The sequence below is a fragment of the Petaurus breviceps genome, unplaced genomic scaffold (assembly GCF_028583685.1).
Source record: "Petaurus breviceps papuanus isolate PSGF00001 unplaced genomic scaffold, PetGlider_PUasm1.0 139, whole genome shotgun sequence".
Classification (NCBI taxonomy): Eukaryota; Metazoa; Chordata; class Mammalia; order Diprotodontia; family Petauridae; genus Petaurus; species Petaurus breviceps.
The window spans coordinates 15113544-15125109 of record NW_027185697.1 but is presented as its reverse complement, the minus strand read 5'-3'; the positions used below and the strand labels follow the sequence as shown (position 1 = coordinate 15125109).

At 39.3% G+C, this 11566-nt stretch overlaps 1 protein-coding gene across 1 annotated transcript in view; it reads right to left on the bottom strand.

The window, feature by feature from the left end:
- The window catches only part of ADAM7 (ADAM metallopeptidase domain 7), a 33279-nt gene that overhangs the window by 12686 nt on the left and 9027 nt on the right, over positions 1-11566 (bottom strand). The window contains exons 5-7 of the mRNA XM_069067407.1: positions 11235-11421; positions 10853-10915; positions 4020-4091 (exon numbers count right to left, since the gene is read on the bottom strand). Of these exons, the coding sequence (XP_068923508.1) occupies positions 4020-4091; positions 10853-10915; positions 11235-11421 (322 nt within the window). The remainder of the gene's footprint in view (positions 1-4019; positions 4092-10852; positions 10916-11234; positions 11422-11566) is intronic.

Below are 11566 nucleotides of genomic sequence, written 5' to 3'. Positions count from 1 at the left end.
TCCTTCCTTCCTTCCTTCCTTCCTTCCTTCCTTCCTTCCTTCCTTCCCTTCCTCCCTCCTCTCTTCCTTCCTCAATCCCTTCCTTCTTTTGACATTTATTAATTTCCTTCAATCATTAAGCTAGATATTAAGGACCTAAAAATAATATTATTTTGGAATTAAAGAGGTTTTCAGGAAAAGAAAACCCCTAGTTATCAATTTTGGTGTTCTCTTATGCTTTCACCAGGAACTGCAGACTTCTTGTGGGATATCTCTATACCACACTGCTTTGGAATCAAGCCCCTCTCCCCCCTTTCAGCTCCACTTTATGGGTTGTCTTTTCCCATTAGAATGTAATCTCCTTGTGTGTAGGTACTATCCTACATGTTTGCTATGTTTTATCCCTAGAGCTTAGCACAGTATCCTGCATATAGTATGATGTTATGTGAAAAAGCTTTAATTAAATATTTCTTGGGTTTCAGACACTGTGCTAAGTGCTAAGGATACACATATAGACATGCAAGGCAGTCCCAGCCTCAAGGAGCTTACTTTATAATGGGAAGAGATAATCTATCTCTTTCTGTCTCTCTTTCTCTCTATCTCTGTCTCTGTCTCTGTATCTCTGTCTCTGTCTCTCTCTGTATCTCTCTCTCTTTCCTTCTCTCTCTTTCTCTCTGTCTCTCTCTCTTTCTCTCTCTTTCCTTCTCTCTCTCTTTCTCTCTGTCTCTCTCTTTCTCTCTCTCTCCTTCTCTCTCTCTCTCTCTCTCCCGCTCTCTCCCGCTCTCTTTCTATATACATACACATACACATAGACCTGTATACACATGTGCATACATACGCATAGTCATATGTCTCTACACACATCACCCACTATACTCCAAGCACTAGGAATACAAAGATGGGCAAAAATAGTGTCTGCCCTAGAGGAGCTTATAGGGTACCTGGGGGCACCATCTTGCAAAGAGCATTGACCCTGGAGTCAGAAAAACTCATCTTTAAATCCAGCCTCAGACACTTACTAGCTGTGTGACCCTGGGTAAGTCACTTAACCCTATTTCCTTCAGTTTCCTCATCTGTCAAATGAGCTGGAGAAGGAAATGGCAAACCCTCCAGTATCTTTGCCAAGAAAACCCCAAATGGGGTCAAGAAAGGTTGAACATGACTGAAACAACTGAATGACAACAAATAAAAAGCTCATAGTCTAATGAGGGAGGCCACATGAAAACAGCTCTGAATGAACAAGCTATGGATTGGATACACTGGAGATAATCACTAGAGGGAAGATGCATGGAATTACAGGGGCCTGGGAGGGACTTCCTGTAGGGCAGCATTATATGGGGGACTTGAGGGAAGCCAATAGTGGGGATGGAGAGGGAGAGCATTCCACAGTAGATCAAGCACCCTTTTGAGGAATAGGAGAGAAGCCAAAGAGAAGGTGTGAATGTGTTTGGATGGGGAGAGGGCAGAAGGGTTAAGAAGATTGGAGATGGGCCTGGGAGTGAGAGAGCCAAGGGGGTCTTTGACCCCCAAAAAGGAGTTTTTCTACTTATATCCTGGGAGAGAAAGTGAGAGTGTGTGTGCATATGTGTGTGCGAGTGTGAGAGACAGACAGACAGAGACAGAGACAGAAAACTATTGCAATTGATTGAGTAGGTGTGTGACAGTATCGGACCTAAGTTTTAGGAAGGTCACTGTGACAGCTGAGGGAGGATAGACTGCAGTGAGGAAAGACTCATGTCAGGGAGTTGCAATAGTCTAGCCATGAGGTAATAAGGGCTTGCACCAGGGTGGTGGTGATGTCAAAACAGAAAAGGAGGTGCATTCAAGAGATGTTATAAAGGTAAAATCACCAGACCTCAGCTATAGGTTGAATGTCGGGTGGGGGTGGGGTTGAGAGAGTGAGGATCTGAGGATGGCACTGAGAATTGCAAGCCTGGGTGACTGGGAAGATGGGGGTGCCCTCAAGAGTAATAGGGACATTAGTATGAGGGGAAGGCTTTGCCAGAAAGACCAGTTTATTTTTGTACTATTTGAGTTTCAGACGCCTACAAGGCTTGCAGTTCAATATGTCCAATAAACAGCTGGAGATGTGAAATCAGAGGACAGGAGGAAGATTAGGGCTGGACAAATTGATTTAAGAATCATCAGTGCAGAGGTGTTTATTGAATCCATGGGAGGGAAGCTGTAGGGGGCCTGGCTTGCACAGTTCAGCTCCTTTCTGAAGAACCTGAATAGAAAAAGAGGAGGAAGATGGTAGAATACACAGGGCTTCATTTTGACAAAAGATGAGTGGCAATAGAGCAAAGGGACAAGAGATTCAAGAGTAAAGAAGAGTGTTCATTGGGACCAATTCACTAAGGGATAAAGAATGGGGAGGGGTAAGAGTGTAGACAAAGCAGTAATTGAGGCTGGGGGTAGCTGTTGGTCAGTTGTATCTGACTCTTTGGACCCTGTTTGGGTGCTTCTTGACAAAGATCCTGGGGTGCTTTGCCATTTTATTCTATAGCTGATTCTACAGATGAGGAAACAAAGGTTAAACAGAATAAAGCGACTGGCCTAGAGTCACACAGCTAATAAGTGTCTAAGACCAGATTTGAACTCAGGAAGATGAGACTGTAAGCCTGGTGCTCTATGGACTATGGTGCCACGTAGCTGCCCCTTTGAGGGTAGAGTAGGGAACTGTTCACTGGAAGTACTTGAAGTCAGATTCAAAGGGCCGCACTTGAGGGCCTAGAGGGCCACATGTGACCTTGAGGCTTCAGGTTCCCCACCCCTGAGTTTGCATGAACATGGACTTGGAAGACTTAGGTTCAAACCATACCTTAAACACGTGCTACCTATGTGACCTGCCTCATTTTCATCACCCCTAAAAGGAGGAGGCTGGAGAGGATCCTCTCTCGGGCCCCTTCGGCTCTAAATCTATGATACCATGATGCTTCCCTCTAGGATGCTTTTCTTTTCTCCTGTATATAGTCATATATGAGAGACAGCATGGTGCAGTGACCAGGAACTGATCACAAAACCAGAGAAACCTGGCTTTGGGTCCTGATTCTCCTGTGTATTGATTGTGAGACCCTGGGCAAGTCACTACACCTGTCAGTGAGCCAGGAAACTCTTGAAAACTGGATGTTGCAGAGGATGTGACAACAGCACTGGGAAAGGAGTTTTCTCTGCCTGAGACTTCCCTCCACATCAGTGAAATCACAAATCTAGTCCTTATTCTCCTTGAACTGATATAGGTATATGCTCTCTCTCCTACTAGAATTTAAGTTTTGTTATGGCAAACACTGGTCATGTGTGTGTGTGTGTGTGTGTGTGTGTGTATGTGTGTGTGACAATGCCTGGTACATAGTAGGTGCTCAAGATATGCTTAATGATAAATTGTGAATCAAAGGGATATATTCTTCATACTTAATAATCACTTGTTGATCAATTGGTTGAGCCATAATTTCCTCATCCGTAAAATTCAGTTAGGAAGTTAGTTAAGAGTTAGGAAAATGTGAGTTCAAATCTGTCCTCAGACACTTACTATGTGACCCTGGGCAAGTCATTTGACCTTATTTGCCTCAATTTCCTCCTAGGAAAAATGAGCTGGAGAAGGACATGGTAAATGATTCCAGTATCTTTGCTAAGATAACCCCAAGGGGGACACAAAGAGACTGAAATGACTGAACAACAACAAAAGTAAGATAATCATACTTGTGATACCTTATGTTGTGAGGACTGGACTTGGCAAACTGTTCTAAATCAGCATGTCTTTGTTTATGTATGGAAAAAAGGGAGAATTTGATTTTGGAAGCCTGGGAACTCGTGCATGGAAGATTTGTCTATTGAAGCCATTTGTAACCTATCTGCTCCTAGAGAGTTGCCTAAGGTAACTATGATAAGTAATTTATGAAAAAATAACAAGCGGAATTTGTCTTGCAGGTGTGAGGTTCATGCTCCTTCCTCAGCACTGTTCGAGAAAACCCAGGACCTTTCCTGAAAGGTCTGTCCAGTGGAACTTGAACTTCAGTCAGAATGCAATGGATCTCCCATACCATGTTGACAAAATTGACCATGCCAAAAATCCGGGTACGCAGCCATTTCTGCAGGTAGTTGTGCCTTCGGTACTAGAAAAACAATTTTGGGAAACCTCTGTTAGACACAAAGAGGAAAGCTCCAGAAAATAGCTTCTACATTGTGAGATGACCCTAGCCAGCCTGGTGTCTCTAGGATCTTATCAAGGTGGGTGTTTCCTCCATTGAGAAGGTAGCCATTCAAGCCTATAGCCAATAAAAGATTCAATAACAATAATGGAAGGAAAAAGGTCTTTTTCGTGCTCCTATTGTGATTTTTAGTCAATTCTCCAAAAAAGTCTAGCCCTAGAGTCAGGAATAGAAGAGTCGGTGGTCTCTAAAACATCATATAGTGCAATGTATATTTGAAAAAGAATCCTTCTACAACATGGATTTTAAGTTATTTAAATTCTAGTTTATATCCCTGGGTCCGCTAGATGGCGCCATAGTGCATAGAGTGCCTGGAGTCAGACAAACTTCTTAAGTTCAAATCTGATCTGAGACTAGCTGTGTGACCCTGGATAAGTTCTATTGCCTCAGTTTCCTCATCTATAAAATGAGCTGGAGAAGTAAATGGCAAACCACTCCAATATCTTTGCCAAGAAACCCTAAATGGCATTACAGAGAGTTGAACGTGAGTGAACAACAAAAGAAGTGTTAGGAAGATATTCCTGATACCAAGACTAAATTGCCCTCTTTGCAACTTCCACCCTTTACTTCTGCCTTCTGGGGTCAAACATAACTAGTCTAATTCCTCCTTAAAATGGCAGACTTTTAATTCTTGAATACAGTTCTCAAGTCTTCCCGTGCTCCCTTCTCTTCTGCACATGATAATAGCTCAGCACCCTTCATGAGTGGGGTTGTCCATCTCAGTTACTCCCTAGCTTTTCAGAAATTGTTTTCAACTGTAGTGCCTATCTGAACACAGAGTTCCAGAGGAGATTTAATGAAGGCAGAATATGGGGAAACTATCACTTCCTTATCCCTGGAAGATATCCCTCACTGGTGCATTGTCAATGAACAATTAATAGTTCCAGTGTGAGTACAGTCATACAACCAGTTTTTAATCCATTCAGTTTTATTATCTAGTCAACATCTTTCCATCTTGTTGATAAGAATGATAGAAAATATAAAAAATTGTTAAAATCCAAGTAAACTATATTCACTAAATTCTCTTCATTTACTGGCCTAGAAACTTGCCAAAAAAAGGAAATATTGTTAGTCTGACATGACTAGATTGTGATGAAACCATTCTGGCTCTTGTAATTACTGTTTCCCTTTCTAAATGTTTAGCAAGCATCCCTTTAAAATAAAAGCAATCCCATTCTATAAATCTCAAAGGAATCAAAGCCAACTTCACTGTTCTATGCTTTGTAAACCCTCTTTTCTTCTCCTTTCTGAAAATTAGGAAAACATTTGCCATTTAGCTAAAAAGGACCTTGTCGTTGGGTTATTTTAGTCATGTCTGACTCTCTGTGACCACATTTAGGGGTTTCTTAGTAAAGATACTGAAATGGTTTGCCATTTCCTTCTCCAGCTTATTTTACCTATAAAGAACTGAGACAAACCGGGTTGTGCCTGACCAAGGTCACACAGTTGGTAAGTGTCTGAGGTTGAATTTTAACTCAGTTCCTCTAGACTCCAGGGTTGGCACTAGCTGCCCAGAAAGGACTTTAGAGAGTACATAATTCATTCCCTTATTTCTCAGAAAACCTAATAGAGATGTAAACAAAGGGCGTCATTCTTCTCAAAGTCACAGAGTGTGATTATGGCAAAGCAGGGAGTAGAGTTCAGGACTCCTGACTCTCTGCAGTACCCTTTATGCTAATATCCTTCTAACTATGAGTCAGAGGATCTTAGAGACACAAAGGATGAGGAAGCAATATTGAAGTGACTTGACTTACTTACGAAGGTCTCTGAGGTCAGAACCTCTCTGGGTCTATTTCCTCATCCATTACATGAAAATGCCTACTTTACTAACATGCAAGATTCTGGGTATGTTGAAAGGAAGTAGTAAATGAGGGGAAAGGGAATACATATTTTTGAAGCACCTATCAGGTGTCAAGCACTGGCTAAGTGTTTTACAAATATGATGTCATTTGTTCTGAATAGCAACTCTGTGAAGTAGCAATCATCATTGTCCCCATTTTACAGTTAAGAAAACTGAGGCAGACAGAGGTAAAATGACTTGCCCAGGGTCACGCAGGTAATAAATATCAGAGGCTGGATATGAAAGCAGGTTTTACTGGCTCCTGGAACAACACCCTGTCCTCTGTACCATGTCTACTGAGGCAAATGAGATTAGCAAATTGAAACCCAGGAAAAGATCAAATTAATAGCTCTTTTGAGATCTGCTATTACAAGCCCTCCCTTTCCCTCCACTTTTTCTAATTTCTCCTACATTTTTTATATTCACTTTTGGTTTATTAAATTGCTTACTTCTACTTTCTTTTTAACTTCCCAGTCCTTTTTTTTAACTCTTATTAATGTGCATTTAGGGATGTGTCATTGCCTTTCCTGATCACAAAAGACAATGTCACAGAGGATAGAGAGCCAGCCTGAGGGTCAGGAAGACTTGTGTTCAAATCCAACTTCAGACAAATACTAGCCATATGTTCATCCAAACTTTTAATGCCTAAGGCAGGCCTCTAAGCCTAGTTGTTGATAGTTTCTGTATTTACATCATACTTATTTCTGGAAATATTCCATACTCCTTTCCCCAATGAACAAAGATCCCCTTTCGTTGAAGGAGTTTCCTGATGGAGTGACTCCCTATTATAGGAAACATACAAGTCTGATTTTAAAAAGAATACAGATCACAGACATAAAGCTGAAAGATTTGATTGTGAGCTCTTTTTGGGGCAGGGACTATCTTTTGCCTTTTCTTACATCCCTAGTCCTTAGCACAGTGCCTGACACATAGCAGACACCTAATAAATGAATGTTTCTTGGTTGATTGGAAGATAGCTTAGAAGTCACCTAGTTTTTGACCTACCCATTTTACAGATGAGGAAACTGAAGCCCAGATTATCAATGGATTTTCACACAATTGGTATTGAGCATAGTTGGGCTTTAACTTCAGATCTCAGACTGCAAATAGACTGCTTATCCAACCACACCAGGCTGCCTCATCTGCATCCCGTACTTTTTGATGTGGCACATTTCTATCATCTATTTTTTATAAAAGTTGTTATTGTTTCTGTAATGTGATCTTGAATTGCAAACATTATTCTACAAGTCATTTAAGCCTCCCAATAATTATGAAAAGCTATCTATGTGGTAATAGATAAAAAAGCATCAGATGCTGAGAACTAAGAACTAGAACCACGTGCTGTCCCCCTCCCCTCTATAGCTGTGTTTATCTAGTGTCTCAGTGCAGTCATTGGTGAACCTGTTCTGTCCTTCCTTCTCAGAGAACTTAAGGTATTTGAAAGCAGGGAGTGTTTCATTTCTGCAATGCACTAAAAAAAAGATTTGTGGGTGTTATATATGATATTATAAAACAGTAGAGAAAGAATAGATTAAGAGTTCTGTAAGAGCAGGGACTGTCTTTTGCCTTTTTTTGTATACCCAGCATGTCCAGTGTCTGGCATATAGTAAATGCTTAATAAATGTTTATTGGCTCACTATTTAATTATTTTTAAGTATCCAGAAAATTTGTGGTAGCAAAGTGAAAAAAATATAATCAGGTCCAAATATATATATATATTTATATATATATATATATGTGTGTGTGTGTGTGTGTGTGTGTGTGTGTGTGTGTGTAATATGTATGTAACTGAGACGTTAAGTGACTTTTCCAAGGTCACACAGTCAGTATGTGTCAAAGGCAGAACTTGGACCCAGGGCTTTCTGGATCCAAGATTGTTGGAGAACTCTCCATTTGATGCACTACGTTACCTCTCACCTCATAAACCATGTAAAAGTCTATATAGGATATATACATAGATATATTGTATAAATGTTTTATGTGCATGTATGTATATATAGCACCACATGCATTATACACAAATATACATACGGTTTTTAGGGAGAAGAAAAAGATACACAAAGTGAGAGATGAATGCAGTAATGTGGAAAGGCTCTGTTTTGAATGTGTATCAGAATTTATAGCTATTATGACTATAGCTTTAAAAATCAAAGAGAAGGCAGGTGGAATGACGAAGAAACACAGAGTTTGGACAATTTACAAGCTTTCAGAAAATGGCTTGTTTTGAAGTGACTTGTTCCAGTGGAATTGACTAGAAGGTGTGGTCTTTGATTGTTACCCATGGGAATGCCATTTAGAGAGGTCAGAGAGAATAGAAAATGAGGATGAACTTCTTACTTGTACGATTGACAAGTGTTACTTTATGAGAGAATCCTAAAAAGATAAATGTATAAAAAGTCTATCTAAAGCATGAGATAAGTTGAAAGACTATTTCCTGTCTTTATTATTGAAAGCAAGACAAAGAGAAGACTGGTTTTTAGGAAGACCATAAAGAAAATACTCAAAAGACTTTCGTTAGTATCTGGAGTGATTGAATAAAGTAAGAGCTTCAAGAGAAGTGAAAAGGAGTCATCTGCTATTATAATGAAGGTTTCAGGGGACTCTGGTGGTGATGCTGGTTATAGCAAAAATATTGCATATAACTGCAGATGTCTTCATGTTATTAATGCCTTTCTTCACTTATAATTGCCTTGCCAAGTAACTTTAATGTTTAATTATGTACAAACAAGAGTACATTTGGGAAAAGTTTCTCCATTTTATTAAATGATTAATATTTTATGAATTTGAGTTGAGACTTGATCTAATTAATGTGATTACAAGATTATTACTAAGAAATAAATTATCACATCATACTCCTACATTACTATAGCTCTTCAGAGGATAAAATGAAATATGCAGCAAAAATTCAATGGAAAAGCTGAAGTTGGGTGACTTAAAATAATGAGTATTGGCAGACTTCTATAATCTGATTAATACATATATATATATATATATACATACCCAATACATATATGCCCCACTACAAACAAGGAGTCATGAGATTACATCTAACACACACATATGCGCATGCATACACACACACCCATCAGTATGAAAAAAAGGGTCATGGGATCACATCTAACCTTCTAGGTAGATTGATAGATGGATGGATAAATAGAAAGATTCTAAATGTGCTGAATGATACAAATAGAAAAATCATATGAAATCAAAGATATTGAAAGGTCCATCCCAATTAAGGAGAATTGGAAAATTCTAAAATATACAAATCAAATCAAAACTATAGAATGGATTAATTTTAGTATATAAAATATTTTTCACAATAAAAAGAATGCATCTAGAAAGTTTTTAGGAAAGAAATGAGTTAAAATCATTGTTACAAACATCCATGAGAAATATCTGATACAGAAAATCTTTAAAGAACTGATGCAAATAAATGATAATGATAATATTGCTGATAATTAGCATTTATATAGTACTTTAACATTTGCAAGGCATTTTATTAATATTATGTCATTTGATCCTCACAATAAACTTGAGAATGGATTGCCATTATCATCCATATTTTAAAGAAGAGGAAACTATACTGAGAGGTTATTGACTTGCTCAGGGCCATATAGCTAGTAGATGCCTTGCGACCAGATTTGAACTCAGGCCTTCCCAACTTTGGGTCCAGCCTTCTATTTGATGTCCTAACTTCCCAAAAACAAAAGAATGAGATTCATTTGCTTATAGATAAATATCAGAGAACACAAATAGGTAGTTCTCAAAAGAAGGCAAACCTGGAATAATAATATAAACCTTGGAATGAGAAAGACCCAAGTTTGATTCCTGCTTCTGACACTTCCAAGTTTCCATGGGAAAATCATTTAACCTCCAGATGATTTTTAGAGGTTAAATCTATAAAATCATCTGTAAAATGGGGATAGCAATATATCCAGTAAATCTGTTTAGGTTATTGTTAGACTTAAGAGAGTTAATAGATGAAAAAAGCATTAAAAATTAAGGAATTCACAATGTACATAGTCCAGAGTATTTGTTTCAGTATTTCTCTCCTAAACCTACTTTCACCTTTACTGATTAACAGAAGACTTAAATTCAGCAACAGGAACTATCACTATGAATTGCCTCTTCTCCCCAAATTTATACCTTAATCCTCTCAGAAGACCATAGTCCTTGCTAAAGCTAACTCCTCTATTGAAAGAAAAATATTTCGATGTCCTTTGTATTTACATCACCTCTATTTCTGCAAACACTCCAATATCCTCTTCCCCACTGAACAAAGAAAAAAAAACAAGCACAAATACCTGATTCAGTTACCTATTCTGACAATATACTATATTCTGCAAACAGAAATTTTTCCCCTTACATTCTTTCAAGTTATCTTCCTACACCTCTCCTCCCTTTCATAGCAAAGCCGGGGGGGGGGGGGGCGGGAAGAGTGGGACTATTTGTTTACAGTTTCTTACCTCCTTCATCCTTCCCAACCTTGTGCAATGGAATTTCTGGCCTTATTACTGACCAAAATTATTTCCCTCTGAGTCAACATTGTTCACCAGGGTTGTAAGAGCACTTTGTAAAACTTACAATCCTCCACAAGTATAAGTTGTTATTTTCATGATTGTTCTAGCTCTTAATCCTGCAGTCCTACAGAACCCTAAAAACAGATTAAACAACCATTGCAGAGACCCTCCCAGTGGAGCTCAGGTTGGAGCCCTTCAGACAAAGTGCCAAGATAACCTCTCCAAGACCCTGTACAATCTCCAAGAGGTACAATTCATTTTTTGAACTGTTGGATGACCATTAGGCCATTCCTCTGAAAACTTACCAAGGCATGATCTGCAACAAGGAAAAGTTCAATATACTTCTTTTCTTTTAGGTACATCTGCATCTTCAGGGTAGATTAAAAGGAGACAACTGTCAACAAATCCCTTCTTGCCAATGGTTTCTCTCTCTGTTTTTCTCTGTCTCTCTCTCCCCCTCCCCATCTTCCCTCCTCCTTCCCTCTCCCCCTCCCCCTGTTCCTCCCTCTCTTCCTCTCCAATTCTACCCTATTTCTCTGGATTGAATTATAAAAAATGTGTAATATTTTTTCCCCAATGAAAGCTGCTAACAACCAATTATTTAGTGTCTCCTATGTGCCCGGTACCATACTATGTGCTGTGAATTAACAAAACAAACAAAGAAACAAAAAGCTAAAGAACCCTTACTTCTAAACTGATGCCTGCCCTGGAGACCTGAGTGATGGCCTCTGTCTTGGAGAAGTTGTACAGCACACAGCTGCCATTGCTCGGGTCTTGGGCCTTCCGGTCGTATTTGAAGATGGCATGCTCTCCCTGATCAGTGTTCTCCAAGGGTTCTATGAGGTACCTTTGGTCATGCTTCCTGAAGTATCCCCTGTGGAGCGTGAGTATTGTGGACAGCTGGTGATATTCTACTCCCAGAACTTTGACTACTTCAACTTGAAAAAAATGATGTGTAATAGCCTGCGGGGGGCCAGACTTCTGCCTATGAAAACTCAGAAAAAAACTGATTCTTAGCA